Source organism: Carassius auratus, chromosome 2, assembly GCF_003368295.1.
Source record: "Carassius auratus strain Wakin chromosome 2, ASM336829v1, whole genome shotgun sequence".
Taxonomy (NCBI): domain Eukaryota; kingdom Metazoa; phylum Chordata; class Actinopteri; order Cypriniformes; family Cyprinidae; genus Carassius; species Carassius auratus.
Genome location: NC_039244.1, coordinates 7840749 through 7864321, shown reverse-complemented (window position 1 = coordinate 7864321; position 23573 = coordinate 7840749). Strand labels below are relative to the sequence as shown.

The 23573-nt window shown below is 39.6% G+C and overlaps 1 protein-coding gene across 23 annotated transcripts in view; it reads left to right on the top strand.

The window, feature by feature from the left end:
- LOC113114728 (receptor-type tyrosine-protein phosphatase F-like) overlaps positions 1-23573 on the top strand; it is a 215764-nt gene that overhangs the window by 177456 nt on the left and 14735 nt on the right. For 16 of the 23 annotated variants that reach the window (XM_026281725.1, XM_026281699.1, XM_026281721.1 and 13 more), the window contains 7 exons: positions 1021-1277; positions 3041-3122; positions 6264-6491; positions 10316-10476; positions 13329-13340; positions 15181-15293; positions 18312-18409. In XM_026281725.1, coding sequence (XP_026137510.1) covers positions 1021-1277; positions 3041-3122; positions 6264-6491; positions 10316-10476; positions 13329-13340; positions 15181-15293; positions 18312-18409 — 951 coding nt within the window. The remainder of the gene's footprint in view (positions 1-1020; positions 1278-3040; positions 3123-6263; positions 6492-10315; positions 10477-13328; positions 13341-15180; positions 15294-18311; positions 18410-23573) is intronic. The other 7 variants (XM_026281689.1, XM_026281753.1, XM_026281822.1 and 4 more) reach the window with 1 other exon arrangement.

Below are 23573 nucleotides of genomic sequence, written 5' to 3'. Positions count from 1 at the left end.
TTTTTATACCCTTTTTATAGGCTTGCACTTAGGAGTTACTAACTGTATAATTGTCTAATCCCCATACATAATGATTACACTGTAACAGATGTGAATGTTAATCTTATCTATAAGGTTTTAAGTGCTGATTCTGTAAATGTGGTTTAGTAATTGCAAGTCACAGTATTGGTCAGTATGCAGAAACATTGTGGAAAGTCTGTCAGAACGGTCTCTGGTCTACAGTGAACTTGACAGACAGTCTGTGTGGCATCTCTATATGCCAGCAACTGGTGTAAAACCATAACGGTAATGTCCTGATGGGCCAAGCCCAGAAAACAGCACATGGTTTCCATCGCAAAAGCAGCTGTGTGGAGATAAAGTCTGTTTATGCAATCAAGTTCTTTGATAAACTAGGGCTGCCCTCGGCTTAGGATTTTTCTGGTTGACTAGTAGTCGTTCTTTTGAAGCATTAGTCAACTAATCGCACACGGTTAGTCAACTAGTCACAATCATTAGTCAATTAATTGCACAACTAATCGCACATTGATTAATAAACCATTTAAATCATTATAATGAGCCTTTAATTGCAAACATAGCCTAACAAGTGCTCAAGTACATGCATAAAGCTTGCCACTGCACACCGGCAAAAGTAATGATTATGAATGTTTCAGGAAAAAACAGTAAGAAGACTGCATTAAGGGAGAGGGCACTCTATGCTGCTTAGTGTAGGCTACAGGAGCACTTTTGAGCAGCATTGAGCACAGTAATGGTTTCTCTTGGTTCATTTCTCTTGGTTCATGTCAAATTAATTTTGATAAATAAGTCGCACCTGACTATAAGTCGCAGGACCAGACAAACAATGAAAATACAGTGCATAATATGAGATTTTGTTTTCCATTTGAATTGGTTCAAAGTATACATTTCACTCTTTAGATTTGTTTTTAATGTCTGTAAAGCAAAGATATACACAGAGTTTCGTGTTCAAGTTCACAGGCCTAGACGGCAGAAAGCAGAGTTAAATTGAACCTCTCCCTCCTGTAGATCCTCTATAACCAGCAGAGTGTGGAAGTCCAGGGCAACCTTAAGAGGAAGCTGATCACGCGACTGCAGCCGGACACTAATTACTCCTTTGTGCTGATGAGCTGGGGAAACAGCGCTGGTGGCCTTCAGCAGCAGGTCTCTATTCGTACCGCACCTGACCTGTTCAAAACTAAACCTGTCCTATACACAGCAGACCAGACCAGCAATGGCAAACTCACCATCAACCTGCCCAAAGTGCCCACCACATCTCCTGTCAGGTTAGTACTCTAGTAATCAGACAAATAAAGAGTTAGGCTTTTAGTTAGTGAAAAAATAAGAAGAAAAAAGATTGATTGATTGATTGATTGAGTCATTGATTTATTCATTGATTGATTCATTGAATGATTCATTGATTGATTCTTTGATTGATTGAATGTAAAGAAAATGGGATATCTGTATAAAACAGCATAAGTTAATTAGCTGATTTGATAAAGTTATCACTTTACTGTTGGGCACAACTCCTTCCCCTCTATTTAAACCTCCTTAATCCATTTGGATACAGTGACACTGCCCAAAGTAATGCCTGCAGCCCAATGACGGCATGCTTTCCATTCTGCAGTCTAGCTCACACACTATTATCATGCAATTACCCCCCCCCCCACCAATTAAATCTCAGACAGAATCTCCCCACCTCAGCAAGCAGCCATCCTGCCAACGCTGCAGATTCCAGCTGCTTTTAAATCCAAAGTAACGTCATCCTACTGTATTCAGCTTTACATTTGACCTTCTCCTGACAAGTGCCAGATTTTTCCAACTACCAGAAGGACCTTGTCAGGCTCAAGGGACATCGGCATGTTTTCACTTCATTCTCCAACAAGTTGTGTGCTGATGAATGAGTCGTGATGGAAGACGTAGAAATCAATAGCGGATAATGTGCTGGCAGACGGGCTGTTTTCTATCTTAGCTGAAGGGGAGATATATGTGGAAGTCTTGGTTTGAGCCCAGTTAGAGTGCAGGCTGTCAAGATGGAGGAGATGAACAAATCCTGCTCATAGAAAGCAGACACGTGGCTTTGTTTCTGATGTTCTTGCCACAGAGAGCCCATCATTACAGCTGAGTGCTCTTTACAGGAGCTCATGATGATGGGTGGAGGCCCTTCAGTTATCGTACCACTTAAATGTGTCTTCGTAATTTATGCATGAAAAAGGACACTTATGTTTATTTGTAATTTTCAACACTTAATTTTTCATGAATGAGGAGGTAATGGAAGAAAAGTGGAGATTGTTTTTGTCCTTTGAGAGGAACATGTTGTTTGTGAGTCACGATTTTCCACAGCCAATTACATTCCCTATAAAGAAATGAACTAATTTGCGACTGCACCTCAAGCTGGGAGATTTATTCTCTGATGTCTTGGCCTTTGACAAAATCAGAGCTGGTGCACTGTGGTCAAAAAAAAAAAAAAGAAGAAGCTTGTTGCCAATCCCAGGAGGAGAACAGAGCTGTGCTCTAGAGTGCCTTTTTGATTGGTAAAAAGATTACCAGGGTGTTGAGGATGAGAAAGTCTTGGAGAAGATTGGCATTTGCAGTAGCGCTGATTGATGTGGGATTTCGTGTCAGATGCAGCGCTTCGTTTTCCAGTAATGGCGGAGCTCTGAAGCACCGAGAGAGTTTTTCTTAGAGCTGATTTTGAAAATTCCCCTCATATCAGACACCAGCCAAATTAAAGCCTCGGCCACAGTCTTTTTATAAGCAGCTGAAAACCCCTCTCCCGAAGTTATGTCCATCTGACAGTGTTCCATTCACTTGCTCTCTGAAAGATAGAGCAGATTATCTAAAACCAGTAGCGTTGAGATAATTAACTGGAGAAATTCATCAGTTTTTCTACACATTCACACACCTGGAATGGGCCGCTTTCAATTCCCACCAGCTAAACTCTACAACCTTTTCTGGCATACAGTAAATAGTGACACTTGTTCGAGCTGCTGTAGTGCATTCGAGAGTACTAAAGGTACATTTGCTAATATTGTTGTTTTCTGTATAGGTGGTACTACATTGTGGTCATGCCGGGGTCAGTTTCATCATCTCGCAAATTGGTCAATCCTGACGAGATGGAGCTGGATGAGGTGAGCCATTCCTGATTTTTATTTTTTTTTTACTATTAAAATAATTACCAGGGTAATGGAAAACCTGTAAATATCAGGAAATTTAAAAAATGTGATTTCTTGGCTTGTAAACCTTTTGAAAATAGTAATGCATTACTGTGATGGGAGAGCTGAATTGTCAGCAAACATTGCTCCAGTATTCAGTGTCACATGGTCATTCAGATATCATTCAAAAATGCTGATTTATTACTAAAGATATTCCAGTTTCCAGTTAAATATAAAAGAAAATATAATCAGGTGTTTTTTTTTTTTTTTTTTTTTTTTGCTGGCTTATACCCCTGTAAATACAGGTGCATCTAAATAAATTAGAATGTCGTGGAAAAGTTAACTTACTCCAGTAATTCAACTCAAATTGTGAAACGTATGTATTAAATAAATTCAATGCACACAGACTAAAGTAGTTTAAGTCTTTAGTTCCTTTAATTGTGATGACTTTGGCTCACTTTTAACAAAAACTCACCAGTTCAATCTCAACAAATTAGAATACTTCATAAGACCAATAAAAAAAAAATAAAAAAAAATAAATAAGTGAATTGTTGGCCTTCTGGAAAGTATGTTCATTTACTGTACATGCATTCAGTACTTGGAAGGGGCTCCTTTTCCTCTAATTACTGCCTCAATTCGGTGTGGCATGGAGTTGATCAGTTTGTGGCACTGCTGAAGTGGTACGGAAGCCCAGTTACTTTAACAGTGGCCTTCAGCTCATCTGCATTTTCTGGACTCTTGTTTGACATTTTCCTCTTGACAATACCCCATAGATTCTCAGTGGGGTTCAGGTCTGGTGAGTTTGCTGGCCAGTCTAGCACAACAACACCATGGTCATTTAACCAACTTTTGGTGCTTTTGGCAGTGTGGGCAGGTGCCAAATCCTGCTGGAAAATGAAATCGGCATCTTCAAAAAGCTGGTCAGCAGAAGAAAGTATGAAGTGCTCCAAAATTTCTTGGTAAACGGGTGCAGTGACTTTGGTTTTCAAAAAACACAATGGACCAACACCAGCAGATGACCTTCCACCCCAAATTATCACAGACTGTGGAAACTTAAAGGGGGGGTGAAATGCTCGTTTTCACTCAATATCCTGTTAATCTTGAGTACCTATAGAGTAGTACTGCATCATTCATAACTCCAAAAAGTCTTTAGTTTTAATATATTTATAAGAGAAAGATAGTCTGTACCGATTTTTCCCGGAAAAACACGACCGGCTGGAAGCGTGATGTGTGGGCGGAGCTAAAGAATCACGAGGGCCAGTAGGCTTTTGCGTTGAGAGCGTTTGGAAACTGTGACCCCGTGAGGACAAAACCAACCAAAACAAACCATGGCTAACAGTCAGATTCAGCATATATTTATGATCCAGAATCAGATCCAGAGGCTGAAATTTAACAAGAGCAGCACCAGCAACAACATCTCTATGTGGTATGTAACGTTACTGAAACTGTATATATTTGCTTAGCGGTTTTGGAAAATGACTAAGTTCCACTTTGTCGTCTTTTTTTGTGGAAAGTGCAGTTTGATGACAACATCGCATGTTGTTTACTTGATGTTCTTACGCGCCGATAGCTAAGTTAACAACACGGAGATATTTGAAGCAGTTTTACTCGTGCAGTTTGATGACATTTTCGCGTGTTGTTTACTTGATGTGCTTACACGCCGATAGCTAAGTTAATAACACAGAGATATTTGAAGCAGTTTTACTCACCGCATGTGGTTCCGACACACGATCGTGACCCTTTTTCGTTGGGACTGCATTATCCTTAAGAAATAAACGATGTGCAAATCCGGCTTCAAACTGGGCCTTGTTTGTGAAGCAAGCATCTTCGAAATGCAGGGAACAAACACAAACACTTGCACAACTCCGTTGATGCTCTGTAAAAATAAACTCCATCCACTGGTCCCTAAATGCTGTTTCTCTTTTGGTAATCTGTGCAGGGTTGTCTTGCCCTGGCAACCAAAAACACACTTCTTCTGTGACATTTCGTGACGCTCTTGCTCTGATCAGTGAAGTCTGTTGTGCTCTCAGTGCTGTGCTATACGGGAGTGTGCGCTTTTCCGTCAGACGTCCCCTCAGGACCCATATAAGGAAATTCAGCTAACGTCACACAGAGCCATACTCGAACAGAATACTTTTTGGAACAGAAATACTCCTTCAAACGTACAACTTAATTTTTGAAACTTTGTCCATGTTTAGCATTGGAATCCAACTCTTTAACAGTGTAAAAAACTCAGTATGCATGAAATAGCATTTCACCCCCCCTTTAACACTGGACTTCAAGCAACTTGGGCTATGAGCTTCTCCACCCTTCCTCCAGATTGTAGGACCTTGGTTTCCAAATGAAATATAAAACTTGCTCTCATCTGAAAAGAGGACTTTGGACCACTGGACAACAGTCCAGTTCATCTACTTAGCCCAGGTAAGATGCCTCTGACGTTGTCCTTGACACGTCTGTGCGTGGTGGCTCTTGATACCTTGACCCAAGCCTCAATCCATTCCTTGTGAAGTTCACTCAAATTCTTCAATCGATTTTGCTTGACAATCCTCATAAGGCTGCGGGTCTCTCGGTTAGTTGTGCATCTTTTTCTTCCACACTTTTTCCTTCCACTCAACTTTCTGTAAATATGCTTGGATACAGCAATCTGTGAATGACCAGCTTCTTTGGCAATGAATGTTTGTGGCTTACCCTCCTTATGAAGGGTGTCAATGATTATCTTTTGGACAACTGTCAGATCAGCAGTCTCTCCCCATGATTGTGTAGCCTAGTTTTTTTTTTTTTTTTTTTTTTTTTTAATGTGAGGCAAAATCATCACAATTAAAAGAACCAAAGACTTAAACTACTTCTGTCTGTGTGCATTGAATTTATTTAATACACAAGTTTCATAATTTGAGTTGAATAACTGAAATAAATGAACTTTTCCATGACCAATTAATAATTAATTGACCACTTAATAATTTGTAGAGTTTCTGTATAATAAATAGTTTTATATTTACAGGCAATTAAAATGAAAGGTATTGACAAACAAAGCATTACTTTTCCATTTAACATTGAGAACCTGTGGTGTTTATGTCTGTTGTCCTGCACTAATTCATCTCTTTCTGAACTCTTCCTCAGCTCTTGGAGTCTAGTGCGGGAGCTGCTCTCAGGAGACGACGTCACACGGACACTGTTAGGCCATACATCGCCGCAAAGCTGCAGTCCCTCCCAGACACCTTCACCTTGGGAGACGAAAAGACGTACAATGGCTTCTACAACCGTCCCCTTCCTAACAACCAACACTACCAGTGCTTTGTCATGGCCGAACTCAAAGACCAATACCCTGTTACTGCCAATGAGAAGCAGGTACTACAGTTTATCAAACTGTACAGGTTCATTTGTACATTTGGTGTCTTTTATCTTCATCCTTTCAGCTTCTTTGAAAATGTCTGCTTGAGTTGCATGCAGACAAGCAGTTATTCTGTAGTCTTACCAAAGCTTTGTCCTAATAAGCAGCAAAGCTCAATAAGCTTTGTTTGTCGAACAAGCATTAGCTTAAACGCCTCCCTGGTTCCCTCAGCTCTATTTTTCCATCTGCTTCTCTAACAAAACAAAAAATTCCAACTCGGCGCCCTCACAGCCCTGAAAATAATCATCACTGAAACTTATAGCCCAGACCTCCAGAGGACCAGTTGGATAAATATTCATAATTTCCTCTCATGATAGTGTCAGCAGTGTATGGCACTTTAAACTCCTTCATCTTGGCTCTGTGGAAAGAGCAGGAGAATGGATTTGCGTGGCAGGGCTTTGGTAGCACAGAGGCCTGTCCTGATTCCATTGAAGCTGACTCTCAAGTATCCCTAAAGCTTACGCATTAGTCTGTCTGCCATGTTTTATGAGAAGAGGAGGATAACTTCCTCACTCAGCACTTTAAAGGCCCTGCTTCCCCTTCCTTAACTCTTACAACCATTCTGGCCTGACTTATTCCCTCGGGCTTCCACTGGATGACCCTGATCTGCTGAGACCATACCTGGAATCCTCTCTAACTAATGGGGATTGACCAAGCATGCTGATGATTTGAGACTGATTAGATGAGTGTGTCTAGTCGTTTGTCCTTGGCCGAGAGAATAATATCTCAGAGGAATGGCCAACGCCCCACATCTAATGCAGCTGTGCCCTTCTGATCTGGCTCACCAGTAGCTCTCCTGCTGCCGAGCTGTCATAAGAAATGAATGAACGGCTTGGATATGATCTGAGCTCCAGCACGGGGCCTTTATAGAGCATGGAGCATGAAGCATGAAATCGACCAAATAAAATGTGACCAAATGTTATTTGATTATAGTAGTAATAACCATCAATGTTAAATTAATGAATCAACCAAATCAAATACACTTAATCGTTATACTTAAAAAATTAAATGTATACATTAAAACAAATATATATTATAGGTTTGGGATTGAAAAATTTTGCGTTAGTCGTCATCTGCTCTTCTTCAGCTCTGAATATTAGCTTTGTACAAGCTTCACTCATGGCACATAAACAAGCCCAGAGCAGTGTGAAATCGGATGAGAGATCGAGTCTGTTTAAACAAGTGCAGACAAGCAAGCTTAAGATGTATTAAATGGGAGCAAGAGACAGTACTTTGGCAGGTTAAAAAAGAAGAGAGATGTTCAGAGGAAAAGGAGCATTAGAGAACAGTGAACTTTTGAAGAATGAAGCATAAGAAAAAAGCAGAACCAGGAGGAAGGGTGAAAGAGAGAGCATCAGCTGGCAGGTGGAGTTAGGAAGGAGGGCCTGTGGCGGCCGAGCTGTTTCCGCCAGATAAAGTATTTACATTAGCAGAATACATGCACTGAGACCCCAGCGCTGAGATGATGTCATTAACCGTTCCCGTTCCTCTTCTGCCTGAGGATGCACACCCATCCTTATCCGCTCAATGGATTTTGCGTTAGTTAGTATTCAGCTTTCTTGTGTTTTTTTTTTTTTTTCTCTCTTTTTGTTTTGTTCTTGTCTGTAGGAAATATGAAACACATTAGTGAGAGTTAACTGCCTTTAACACATCATACTCACATTGTGTTAAAGCTCCAGAGGAAGCAGAGTGCTGTCTTTTCATTCACCTCTGAAGCATCACTAGAAAACGCATTGAAAATGAATAAAAACAAGATTTCTGAATCCCTTTGATGGGTAAATCTCACAAAGAAATGTCTAGCTCATGTTTTATTACACAAAAAGAGGCCTATTTTTAGGGCCATTAAAGTTGCCATTTTATGTTCAAAATCTCATTACTGTAATGTGAGAAAATGCCATTCTCATTAATGTAATACAGTAATGTGGCTAATTGTACATTTAACATTATATTTCATCATTCAACGGAAGCTTTTATCCAAAGCGACTCACAAATGAGGAAAATCACAAGCAATTTATCAGAAGCGAACCAACAGTATTCACAGTACAGCAGTGCAGAGCTTTGAGGTTAAACCAGAGAAGCCGGAGCAGAAGTATAAATGACAAAATAGAGAGAAATATAATAGTTTATTTAGAAATGGACTTATTTTGATTTATTTTATTTATTTCGATTAATATTTTTTTATTTTCTTTTTTTCGGGATGAAGTATGAGAGATTTGCCCTGATGGTGAAATGATCTTCTTTACGCTAGAAAAGCAAGCTTAACTGTCTCCTAACCAGCTGAGATGCTTTAAGAAGCATTGAAATCTCTTCCATAATGATCAAAATGTATGCCCTAACTGACTAAGCTAATAATACAACATTCTGTTGGTTACTTGATTTCTGTTTTAGAATTTTTTTTTTTCTGTGTAGCCCCGCCCACTAAGAACTCTCATTGGGTCCAGAATCCTGCTCTACATGATTGTGCACAAAAGGTGGTGGCTGGTTTTACATGGTTAAACTGGGTTGATCAAATTGACTGGTAGTTGGTGAACCTAATAAAAGCCTGGTAAATTAAGTTGGTTAAAGCTGGTAGCCAACGTTTTACCTGCAAAAAAAAGAGGTTCCAAAACCTAGCTTGAGATGTTGACCTGTTTTTTAGTTTTTTTTTCAGCAGGGTTGATAAAGAGAAGCTACAATTATGCATTGAAAGTTATATTTCCAGTACATCGCACATACATAACCACCGGGAGCATTGACGATAACACGTCTTCATGACTTCATGACTCTCCTCCAGCTAATATCCTGCTTATCTCTTCAATTAATATCTGCGCTCTTAGACATGTCAAGCTGAGCTGAGCAAGTGATCCGGATTATGGCGCCCCGCTCTGTGTGACGGGATGGAGCGGGAGAAAGAGAGATAAAGAAAGAGAGGGAAGGTGAAGGGGTTTGGCCATTAGGGAAATAGTGTCCACGTGGATGGCCTCTCCCAACGCAGACAAAGGGAGTGGTAGTGACAAGCCCCTCTTTCCTCACTTTCCTTTCTTTCCTTCATTCTTTTTCCTTGTTTCTTTTTTAGAACAGGCGGTTTGTGAGGCAAAATTCAAACCTGTCCCATGGCGCGTGCATGGAATAGGGCACAGGGGGAGACGTCTCATTTATGTCCCTTCATACTGGCTCTTTTTTCTTCCTGTCACTCCCTCCCTTCCTCATGCCAGCTCACTATCACCATGGTTTAGTGTACTAATGAAGAGGATATGATTCATGTCCTCAGATTCCATTTATCAAAGTGCATAGGTCCTCTCCCTCTGTTATTCTCACACAAATTCCTCTTTCCTCTTCCTCTACATGGTCACATGTTCACAGGGGTTCGACTTCTCAAAGGTGAATGTGTGTATGGCAGGGTTTAAGAGGAACCGTGTTAATGTAAACCTAGCCTGATATGGAGACAGATGTGAGGATCTGCTATGTGCAATTTTTATTTTCATTTAAGTAGTTGAATTTAAAACGTGCTGCAAAACCAGAAATTAGGGGGAATTTTAAAAATTGTGAATTCCAGAGCTCCAGAACCAGAACTGGGTCCCACTTTGTATTAAGTGGCATTAACTACTGTGTACTTACATTTTAATTAATCATTTGGTACAATGCACTTTTTGTGTACATACATGTTTTTACATTGTACTTATACTTATATTTATATTGATTAAATCAATGCTGCCTTCAGCAAAGGATATAGAAATATAAGAGTTATTTATACACAAGATTTTTTTCTCTGTGGACTAACTCAGACGTTCTCTCTCTGTAGCGGACCTTCTCGGCCAGCCCATACTCGGACCCCATCATCGTGCAGGATAAAAACATTATGCAGCCCAGTATGGACCAGCCTGAGATGCTCTGGGTTATGGGCCCTGTTCTTGCCGTAGTGCTCATCATCATCATAGTCATCGCCATCCTGCTCTTCAAGAGGTGAGCAAGAGTATTCCCATCACTCTTTCCTGCCAGCAGCAGTGAGGTGCACTGTAGCTTTACCTTTCAACAGAGCTACCAGTGCAAAAGATGTATTCAGTCAATAGTGTAGTGATATATGAAGCACCGCTCACATGTCACTTTCAAGCAAGCTGCTTTCTCTTGGTCATTGCCACAAATAAACTTGAACCTGTTGCAAGAGGTTGTCTTTGTGGGGAACTTTTTCACCCTTACATGAAGTTCCTATTGTAATGACTGGATTTCACCTAGGAAAGTTTGCTAAATGGTAAATACAATAAATATGACTTAAAGGTACAGGTTGTAGGACCTGCCACGAGAGGGCGCACTACCAAAACAACAACAATCGCGTGGTTTGATGATGCTAAGAAGGAGCGTGGAATGATGGGATTTGTTGTCTTCTACCCAACCGGTGACAGCCATCAATCAGACGGAAAGATAAATCATGGATTTAACGCAAGTTCAACAATTTGCGCGAGTAGATTACATACAAATTCAATGCAGAGACGGGTTCTCGCACGGGTCTAGAGACGCGATGCCCCGCATTTGGTGTGTATGCCCCATAATACCTAAAAAGATACGAATCAAAACAACTCACCTGTGGAGTAAAACACAAGCGAGATCAGCATCTCTTTCTAGTTGAAGTTTGTTGCGAAGCTCTCTTCAACTAGAAAATGCAACTCCAATATTGATCCTCGCTCTTTCTCTTCTCTTGTCCCAAACTCTTCTTGGATCATTTGGTTGGCCTGTACGTTTACGTTTACGGGAGCTGTCCTTGTCGAGAGAACCAGCGGCAGACGGTAAATGGTAATTATGTTCCATAAGTAGGTAACACAATCCACCATAAAACGTGCAAGAAGCAGTAAATAAGGAACTGCTTGAAGCAAGCTAGTGTTTTGCTGGACGCTAGACACTACTTCCGCATTTGTCCACGACACTTTACGTCAGTAAAGGCTAACTAACGTCATTGACAGGCGACTACACTGCCCCGTGTCACTGTTGAGAATGGGAATTTTCTTATAATTTACAAGTAGTTCTCAATTAGTGGTGTTTAACTAGATGAATTAATCAGCATTTCATGTAATTATTTCTATATTATATTAATTGGCAGACCTAGTTTTCACTTTTTTTTGAGTGGGTAGTGAAGTGTGCCCACCTTTTTTTCTCTCTGAGGTCATATCTCTCAAAGTTTACTAGATGTGATGGAGACAAATATCAGCCTCTTTGAAGGTCTCCTTTCAGATGAAATACACCCCTACACATTGTCGGTGTGACTCCTTGTCTTTTTTGGATGCTTTGTACATGGAACAAGATGTGGCTAATTTTAGCTAGCTTTTCCGCCGAGAAAACAAAAGGAGGACAATATTCATTATGACATCTTGACTCAGCCGAATAACAAAGACATGTAGCTTGCAGCATGACCTGGTGGTCCCATTCACAATGCTGATACAGTACTGACTAATACTCCCTCCAGCCTATCTTGGTAAAATCCCTTATTTCAGAGCAAACCTTGCATTTGTTTTGCTCTGATTTTCTCAGCGTTCAACACAAATCCACCATATCAGCCCCCCTGATGGTGCAAGACTCTTTTAGCTTTGCAGTGACTCAAATTGAGGCCGTTCCTGAGTGAAGATGCAGCAGTGAAATGGCAGCGTCAGCTTTCAGTCTCGGCAGGCGAGTGGTTATATGACTGTGATGCCACACCCTGCTGATGCTATTCTAAAAGCTGTCATCCTCCACTGCCCACCGCTGCGAGCCAGAGAGTCCAGCGAGTAGCCCTGCTGTTGTACTACTGCAGAACTGATAACTGGCCTTTCGCTGCTAGCCTTAACTTTTTCTCTCCCTTTCACTCTTGACAGTCATGTTGTTGCTGGAGGTCACGAGTTGCTGTATTGTATTTATTGTTGCTAACAGGAATTCCTATCACTGGCTGCTCTAATTCTGCACAACTTGACAATAGCTTTTTGAAAATCTGATCACAAATGAGATGTATTAGCCTTTATGACAGAATCAGGTTTTTTAATATTATTATTATTATTTTTATTTTTTGCTTAAATTAACATATAATTATATAGGGTTGCACGATATTAATATTTCTGCTGAAGCAGATAATTTCTTTAAATTATCCACCAAAATATGTCATTTTAAATGCTACAAGCGAATTTAGGCATCACAACATTATAATGTACAGTATGGAAAATATTCATTTTGAGATCTAAATGTAAAAAGTGATTAATAATAATCTATAATAATCAATATGTGTTTGTATATAAATTAAAGCAGTGGATAATATGTTGTGTTATATGAACAAGATCGATAAGAGAGAATTGTTAACAAGGTTTTCAACCCAGTAATAAAGAATGAAAAACAAATATCTAATATTTCATAACATACAGTATAACCTGGTTTTGAAATATATATATATATATATATATATATATATATATATATATATATATATATATATATATATTGTGTACATCTATAATTTTGTGTTTGTATATAAATCTAAGCCGTTGATTATACGTAATGCTACATAAACGGAGTTTTCAACATTATTTTTTATTATGTCCCGTAATGTGGACATAAAAGATGTTGGTTCACCTAATTAATATTGATTAGCTAAAGCAAAGGCTAGCGTTGCGTCAGTAAAGTCATTTTATATAAGTATTCATTCATTTCCTCTTTTCAAATCATCATCTTCAAACACAAAGTCAGATTTCAGCAAGACGTTTTTGAAGCGTAAGGTTAGCAGCACAACTCACTTGAGTCTCTGCGTGTCTGACAGCCACTAATCACGTGTCTCTTCCTTCCTCCGCTCCGTACAACTGCAGCAAACAGGAGAGGTAGGTACCCTCAGATCATGGCCAGGTGTCTTTGTGTCACAGTTTTCATTTCAGAAGAGTCATCTGTCTCGCTCTTCACAGGCTGCAGGGTCTGCAGGTGTGGCCGCACACATTACTGTTCATTAGCATGTTGTTTTGAACGACTATCCGTTCAGTTCATCCAAAACAATATGTTGGCTGAAATTGCCTTTCTGCACAGAGATTGACAGTAGTTCACCCTCACACCCTGCTGTCCTTGAAAAGCTCCAGTCCTTTACAGTTTACATGGTTACAGTAGTGCATGCTTGCTGTTGTGATGGTGATTTATTTTTGGAGATGTGTGCTGTGCTGTGCTGTTCGTGTTGATCCTTCACCTCCTCCTGAAGGTCCTCAGACTGTGTGTGTGCAGTCAGCCTTTCTGCAGTCTCACCTGAGCCCTGAATGGCCCATTGTAAAGGAAATGCCAGCCCGGCGGCTGCCGAAATAGAAATGTTCTCATCTTCAAAGCTGACATTTCCCTCCACCGAACTGTTCTTTTTAATTTTTTTCCACTTCCTTCTTACTGGCTAATGTATGAAATCTCTCCCTCACAGACGTACACACTCTCTCACAGAGCAAAATGGCCATTTTCTGTTATTTTTATCTCTGCGCTTTATTCTGAACCCACTACAAATGGATCCTTTTAGCCTCTGGTGTATATGTATTAACTTCAAACTGAATAATTGAAGTGTGCCGAGACTTACTGTACGTACAAGAAAGACGAGTGAGGCTATGTGTCCGGCGCTCTAGTGATTAGCGATGTAGTACGACCAGGCTCTGTTAAAAAGCATTTGCTAAAACCCCTTCGGTGTCCGCCTCATTTGAGCTCTTCAGGCTTTATGAAAGCTAGAAAACTGTGCTCAGAACCTTACAAATTGAGTGCAGTGAGATGTGAAATGTCCCATGCAGTTGGCTCTTCCCTTTTGGTCAGGGATTTGTGTCCATGTGTCTGAGGATGGGTTTCCACTGACAGATGTTCTGCGTCTGTGTGTGTGTGCGCACACGACAGCTTTACCTGCTGGAAGAGTGCACTCAGGAGTGCAGGTGCTACAGTGGCATAATTACCGGTGTTGTGCCATCCAGCTGATTTGCTAATTACCTAGTCGCCTTGTTTTCCCCACAAACAAGGAGCATAGCACCCTGAATATTTAGTGAGCTTGCTAACAGAATCGAGTGAAATGCTGAACAAACACGCTATTTGGCTTTTATTCCGAATCACTTGTGACCTCTACGTATCCCAAAGGGAGTTCATAATGTGTTCTAAAAGCAGTGAAGCTTTAACAAGAAATGATGCTCGTGATTTTTATACTGATCATTTATCGTCTCGAAGACCCCTTGAAAACAAGTTTGGAGTTTTGTGGTTGTAGTTGACTTTAATATACTCCTGAAAGTTGACAAGAAGAACTAAGATATACACGTTTAAATATATAATTAATTCATTTCATTTATTAATTTAATTTAAATTGCATTTAAAATGGGGACTAACCAAAAATATTATATAACATACTATGTACTGCATCCTTGCTAAGTAAAAAATAACTTTGAATAGTATTGTATAATAAATGGATAATTTTATGTCAAATTTTGCTCAATCAAATCCTCTCTCACAAATCATGTATTACGTCGTCGACACAGGGCACATAGGTGTTTAATAGATGTTCATTTATGAAGAGTCTAATGTCCACATGTCTCTGTCCCATCCCTCAGATTCTTTAATTTGTCTTTGTTATCCATTTCAAATATTTCGAATCTGTTAGTGGCTCTGACATGGTCTGAATGTGTCAACAGAAGCACTCATGCTGACTCCATTTTGCTCTTACAGGAAGAGGGCATCCCCCCTACCCAAAGATGATCACTCTAGTGGAGTGAAGGATTGTCTTCTGGCCAACTCATCTGATCCTGTAGAAATGAGGAGACTCAACTACCAGACACCAGGTAACACATCATACACCATATGTACTGTAGACACACATTACCAGTCTGCCAGAGCACCATGTGTTCTCTACCATATGCATGCGTGCACTTTTCCTCTGACTCAGTGTGTGTTATTTGAGCTTCACCATATGCTCAATGCACGGACAAATTCATTCTCTTCCTTGCATACACAATGCATGAACATTATCCCATTGTACTATATAATCTGTATTTTGCTCAGTAACCCTGATATAATTCTTTCTGTACACAAACCCACGTCAGCATATGCCACCGAATATGTCATTTAGCATAGTCACACGGTGACTGAAGTGACAGCGTGTCTTTGTAATCAGAATGATCTATGACTGCCGTACGTATCTTCGAATTTTTATGGCCCACCCACCACAGCCATAAAAACAGAGCACATGAGAGAGGAGGCACTTTCAGTCATAACACAGAATCTGGAAGCCAGATATTAGCTGCTCTACAGAAACGCTACTATGTGGTTGTTTATCATTTATTTTATTTTATTTTTTAATAAATAGATTTCGTTTTTAAGTTTCAAAGTGAAGTGTATGGTGTTTTTATGTTTGAAACAAATGTACTGTTTTATGTGAATGTTTAGTAACTGTTTAGTGTGAGTATACTAAATGAGCGTTGGGTGTAGGAAAACGTAATGGAGCGCTTCATATTGCATAGTATTATTTGTCTTTTGGTGGCTCTGAATTTAGCTGTTCATTGCAGTTCCTCCGTTTACTGTCTCATCTCCTTGGAGTGTCTTATATGGACTCAATTCACCCAAAGGCCTCTTGCACTCTCAACCCCTCTTTGTTAATTAGCCTTCCTGCTTGCCATTCCTAAGGTGAGTAAGAGGCAGATCGGTGACGCTAAGAGAAAATGTCAGGCCTGCCTCTCTCTTCTCTAATAGCGGAGCGGTGGCAGTCGAGCCAGGTTATTATAGACCTTTTCAGTCCTGAAGAGCACATAATTACCACAGGCAAAACAGCCATACAGCTCTGTTACCGTGAATCCCTCTGCCACAGCCAGCAGTTTTCATACAGTTTTCATGAGTGGTGACAGCCGCACTTCACATTTCAACGTTTTGATTAATTTTTGAATCACCGGATTGAGTTTTTGTGTTGTTTATTAGTACAAATTATGTAATGGTATATTAATATAGTTTTTTTTTTTTTCTCTTCAACTACAGGTACTTTTATGCCTCTGGGTATTTTTTTCTTCTTCTTCTTCTTTTGGTTATTTGAAGGTTACATTAAAATGGTTTTATGGTTTATTTTTTATTATGACTTCATTTATTTTGGCAACTTTTTAAAATGTCTTATGTAAAGACTGTAAAAAATATTGATAATTATTACACTTATGAAACAGTTTTTAAAGAAGCTATTATTCAATATTTAAAATAATTAATAATTTATGACTGTCCCTCAGTAACCTGTGCCATCATTTTCATTAAAACCAGCTATTTTGTTAATAATATCAAGTTAATAAATACATAATGTGTGAACATATGATTTAATTATGTGTCATTTAGGATACATGACACACTAGTTATGAAAATTGCCTTCTAAAAAAAGCAGGAAAAGGCAAGAGTAAAAAAAAAATAGTTTACTTGAGATGTGATGAAAATGATATTGTGGTGAATGATATCCTGTTTATGACGGTTCAGTAAAAATGGCATAATTCTCCTGTGACGCATATGTTAGGTACAGCATACACACATGCCCATATTCTAATTCTGTTTCCTGCCATTGTCTTGGATGTAGCAGTCAGGTTATTTTTCCAGTCCCTTATCTACACATTTCTGGATGCATTTTCACTTGAATGACCTTGGACGTTCATTTCAATTCCAGACATCTTGTAATCTGCATGCCTTGCCCTGCTTTGCATTCTGGGTTGTAGCTCTTCACTGCCTAATTAATTTGCTGTTTAACGTGGATGTAGCCTATGCTGTATTCACTTAATGTGCTCATGGCGGAGCTTATTGCACTATTAACCTCTAAATATACAGAATACTATGCGTCTCGTTTGTGTGCTAGAAAACCGTGGTAGTTATATGTAAATGGAAAACATGATTTTTGAATTATAAATGATGATGGCATGTGTCTGAATATATTTAATATATGTACTACTTTCCGGCTATGAAAAAAAAAACAATGTCAGTAGGATTTTTATTCACTAACTATTTAAGATACAGTATTTTGTGTTACTCGGGTAGAAAGTTATTCCTTGTGGTTAAATTGCTTAATAGTCATAAATGATTTTTGTCCTTGTCTAAAGTTGCTTTGTCACATACTATAAACTGTATATGGCGGTCCATCAAGGTGACTGTAAGACTATGCGCAGTATCCTTAACTGTTACTGTAAAACTTTTCTTCTGACATTCACATTCTGTTCAGATATAATTGTGTGAGTGTTGTAGCACATATTTCACCAAAGCAATCTACCAGAAGACCAGTTTTTGACATCACGTCAGTGCGATTGATTAAGAGAGTGGCCTCATGATCCTGCGGCCCACTGTCTTGCAGTAACGGTCGCATGTAGCTGGCAGGGGGTTCAACCACACATTACTGTACTCACTGTGGGTATAATGAACTCATAATGGGGAATCATACCCAACCATGTCCCATTAAGCATCTCAGTCCAGCTCGTTCCAGCTACCTAACCCCCCCCCCACACACACACACCCATTCCTTATCAAACAACACACAAGCTGAACATTTCCTCAGATCCAACTGAGCATGTAGCCTTGATACATTAACAGGCACTGACAGGGAACTGTTGACCCCCCAGACAAGAAATCCAGTGCATGTTTGGGGGATTGACGTAAACAGACACAATATACGTCAGTGCAAATCTCTCAGAGGGATCATGTCACATCAAGGTGCAAGAAGAACCTATTTATGTTGTGCCCTCCTCAACTCAAATCTGACAGACTCACTGCCTGCTGTAACGGTACAGTGCATCAGGTGTGATATTCTGGGATGTGCTCACCAATTCTCCTTGTCTTATTTTCTTTTGTAGGAATGAGGGAACATCCTCCTATATCTGTCTGCGAGCTGGCAGACCACATAGAGCGACTCAAGGCCAACGATGCCCTCCGATTTTCACAGGAATATGAGGTAATACAGCAGCGACTGGTGCAGCTTGAATGTTTTGCATCTGGTTTACTTATAGTTACACATTTTCTAGGACAGGGGATGCTAATCCTGCTCATGGAGGACCACTTTCCTGCAAAGTTTAGCTTCAGTGATATTCAAACAAACTTAAACCAGCTAATTAAGATGGCCACTTAAAAATAACAGGCAGTAGTGTTTGAAGCAGGGTTGGAGCTGAAGTCTGCATGAAGGTGGCCCTTTAGGAGCATAATCCGACCACATCAGAAACAGATCTGAAGCAGCTAGTTAAGATCTTCAGAAACACGCTATAATTACAGACAGGCGTGTTGGAACAGAGTAGGATCTGAACTCTGCAGGAATGTTGATCTCCAGGAACAAGATTTTGCACCCCTGGTTTACTGACTTTCCTGGTAAAGCTGCGTTCACGCTGATGCTGGTTAAAGCGCCGATCTATGAGCTACAATATACAGATGTATCAGGATCACTATCTGCGCTCTCATTTGTATTCGTCATAACTGATCATTTTCATTAAGTCAGGCTTTTCTGTTGCTTTGCCAATGGTCTCTTCCACTCATGTTGCTAGAAATCACCAAATCTCATGGAAAATGAACTGTATCTGGTCACTTCACCGTGAGGAAAAATTTTGCAAATGTGTAACTTTAGGGGTACCATGGTTTGTTACTGGGGAAGTACTCTCAAAGGGTCATATCCGTACCTTAATCAGTCCCTCCAGGATTTTGTGATTCTGCAATCGTAGAATGTAACACAAAATCAAGCAAACTCTGCAATATTCAGAAGTCCTTGCGAATTGTTTTTTCAAAATGTCTGTAGATTTTGGGCCTAGACCTTCCATGGTTACCCTGTAAAGACACTACTTTGTTTCTGACAAGCTCATCAAGGAGAAGAAAGGAAGTCAGACTTTTACTGCTTTTCAGATGGTCATTCAGATTTTTGTATTTGCGATGGTGTTTAATGAACAACACCAAAGACTTTGTAGTTCGAACTTTAATCTGTTTGAAACATTTGTTTTCTTTTTACATGTGAATTCTTCAAAACTAGACTACTGCTACATATTTAATGTTTTTTTTTGGAACCTTGTCGTTGCCAGAGTAAACATCCTTTAATAGTTAATTCTCTGCAGAAACTCAGCAAAACTTCATTCAGTTTACTAGAGCTGTTCTTTTTTCTTGGTTTCCATTCTTTGGTCCTATATGGCATTTCAATTTCCTCCCATACTTTCTCACTTCGCTGTTATCTAATAGATTCTCCTGCCATCAACACTTAGAGCTGCCACATCCGGTGTTATGACAGCTGTTCGAGCTTGCCTCTCCAAGATAGGCAGATGTTATTTTTTCCTAGGATCTCTCTCTAGAAATCTTCAATATACACATAGGCCTTGTCACTTCTTCCTGAAGTTGAGATAAAAGCCTGTAAAACCCTAAAGGTGTGGAAATATTTAATTAAAATAGCAGACGGTGTTGGCCCAGTTGCTGTTGAGTTTTAGATAAACACTTGGCAATGATGTATTAATAGATTTGTTTTAACCATTGGAAGAGACCAGTTGCAGATGTTTATGAGTAAAGAAGTTGTTGATTTGCTAGAATCACTGATCTTTTTTCATATGTTCCTTTGTTCTTCTTTTCTCACTCTGGTCTCTTTTTTCCCCATTATAGTCATATTTATAATAAAACTGGTTACACTTAAGTATAACAATTCTCACCATTAACCAGTTGCTTATTAGCATGCCTATAATTAACATATTGGCTGTTTATTAGTACTTATATAGACGGTTTCAACGGCAACAACATAAACAAACGTTACTGCGCATGCGCACTTTTGTTGCCCTAACTTAATTTCCGTTAGACTTCCAAATAGAATCAATAACAACAGCTTTTTTTTTTATAACAAATATGTTTGCTGCGTAAATCAGGTGGACTTAATGAAAATGCAAATTAATTATTTCCGAGCAGGAGATGCATAAAGCGTGAGAAATAGAGGTTTCCCCAGTAGCAGCTGTAAACAAAGCAGAGCTACGCTCACAAACGCTGCGTTAGAAGGCATATAACATGCAAGTCTTCCTTCAGAAATAGTGATATAAAAACACCCGTGCCTCATTTTGATATTTAAACATATAAATTATTAAGGAATTATTATTATTTAACGTGCAGTACGCAACGTTACTCATGTTTATTCAACGAAGCCTTTTTGAAAATCGATCAGTTTTAAAATGGCAATTTTCCAAAAATAAATAAATGTATGGGAACACATCCTGTCAGCACAACCACCTGAGCCCAACTTCAGTGTACTCATCACCTTGACTTTAACTGCATTTGTAGACGGCACCGCAGCCAGACCGATATACACAACACAGACCGGAAGTTAACTTAGGGCCAGGCGCATGCGCCCGATGAAACCGTCTATAGCACATATTCTGCTTGACCATATTATACATCCCTAATTCTACCCAATGCCTAAACTTAAATTAAATGTTAATAAGGAGAAACTTAGGTGTTTGAAGCAAAAGTCATAGTTAATGGTTTGTTAATAGCAAAAATTGGACCTTAAATTAAAGTCTGACTGGAAAGGCATTTAGTGACACTTTGAGGGACAGGTTGAGCTCTTTAAGCAGCCATATGTGACATCTCTCCTCCCTCGATTGCGTTTTGTTTTTCACCTCACAAACCCTCGATAGCCAGGCGGTGCTTACAACCTGCTTTTGGCAGGTCATGATGTCATGTCCTCCTGTCAAGGAAGGCCCCCTTCCAAGGTGACAGATGGTTCCGCTTGGACCAATGGGAGTAGCCTGGTCCAGCCAGCAGGAGCAAAGCAATGGGACAAAAGCACATTTATTGGTTCCATGTTCTGCTCGATGCATCCTTCGCTCATTTTCATTGTCTCTTGTCTTACTAGTTTTTGCGAAACTGTGACCATACCATAGAGTTGATCCTACCAATATAATATGAAAAACATCATAACCTGTAGATGTACATACTAATTTAACATAATAATCAGTTGATTTTGGACGATTTGGCTTCTTGGCTTTTAAAGCGCTCTGTAGATCACTCCTCAGCTCGACTGGTGGCAATAACAAATAGCTTACACTCCCATCAGACACTGATTCTCACCAGTAACAAGCTTATGTTTGTAGACCAACTACAGCAGAAGCTTTTTATAGGAGCCGGTGCTCACCTCCCAGCACTATGTTTATCCGCATCTCTCAAGCTTGCCATCTCCTGTTGTGACAGATCATATTTGTTTCCCTTGTTTGCAGAGCACTGCCAGTCTTACTCACACATTAAGCTGTACTTATATGTGAAAGCTTATGGCAAAGTAAATGTTCCTCTAAGGTGCTTGCCGGTAAATTGGCACAGAACCACTTACTGTAGCAAGTCAGATTATTCAGTATGCCAATTAATTAATATTGCGCTGAGTTGTTCTTTACTTTTGAGCATTACTTCATATGTGGAAATTTAAAAAACAGTTAATGTTTTGAAGAGAGTGATTTTTGGTGGTTTACAGAGGCTCTTAAGAAGGCATTTGTTGTCAAAAACAAGCACATATGTTTGAAAGGATCCAAGGAGGCTGATGTTATCCCATATCAGGTGAAAGGTGTAGAGGCTGATGGACACTGAGTCAACCAGAGCCTTGTCCAGTGCAAGCAAATCAATGCTGAATAACAAGAGACCCTGTGACATTATTGACCGGCGAGCAGGCTGCTGCATATTGCTGTCGATCAATGCTCAGATACGACCCAGTGTCATCTGAGCCAAGAGAGTGCCGCCCCACCTCTAGCATCTTGTGAAATGCTCTGAATTCAAAATGAAGAAACCAGTATCCAGCTCCATGCAGATGCAGAATGCATCTTTCGTTCCTTGCTGAAAATGTAAATTTTATTAATTTGACTCATTCTTTTCATCCACAGTGACTTATAGATACAGGCATATATTTATCAGTTTTATGTGCTCAGAATGGATATCAACACATGACTTCTTGGTGTTTCTAGCGTTATGTTTCATTGATGCCAAAGGGACATCAACTTTATTATTATTAATACCAATTCTGTTCTTACCTTTTCATACACAAGTTGTACAATTTCTGTTTATTGCTGCAATTCTGTGAATTTGTAATGTAAAATCATACAAGAGGGAGTGTGAGTACTTTAGTCAATTATTCGCTTTATTTTCAGTTCTAAACCTCCTAGGGGTCATTTATATATGTATTTTATTTTATTTTAGTTTTTACCACCATCAGGTGTCTAGATACAACTACAACTTTCTTGTATTAGTAGTAGTAGTCTGATAAGTGCAGTGACAGCAATGAATTGATGTTCCATAAAAATAAAAAGATAGCCACCATTTACATGGTAAAGGTTATTAATCTTTTTTTTTTTTTTGTTATCAACATAATTATTTATCTGTAGATAAAGTTTGATTTCTATTATTAAACGTTTGTAACATTAACAATGATGGTTTCATAAATTACGTTTCTGTAGCCCAAATCATGCAACCTTCAGTTGTCTCTAATGATATATCAGAATGGCTGTAGCATGAGCATGACTTCTCAAACATTTGTACGTTGCAGACAACTGACCTCTAATAAAAAGGCCTCGCATGGAACGTCTGTTACCCATTCACTGATAAATGCAACGGCTGAGGAATAGCAGACCCAACAGGGAGAGTGTGGATTTATGGAGACAGACAGGATGCTCTAAAGAGAGAGGACTGCATATATCCACACTCTCCCTGTTGGGTCTGCTATTCCTCAGATATTGCTCTTCCCTCTTCGCTCCTGTCAGCGGCCACAAAATCAAGCACAGGCATGAAGTCCACATGGACACCAGTGATCCATTAGTCCAGGCTGAGCATCTGAACGCTCCCTCCTCTCAACGTAATCTTTAGCATCAAGCCATATGCCCCTAATGGTACGGATGTATTGAGTCAGTGGTACTATTATTGGACCCCCTTACAGTGATCATGTTTGAATTATGGTTTCACTGAGCACTAAGCCATCTGTTGGTTGCCTGGGATAATACAGCAATGAACTTGCTGTTATTACTGGGCAGATGATCACTAGTAAGGGAACAGAACTGCAGCATACCCACAAAGGGATCCAAATTGCCACTCTTGGGCTTTGCAGTCCATCAGTTCAAACAACCCCTGGTGGCAAA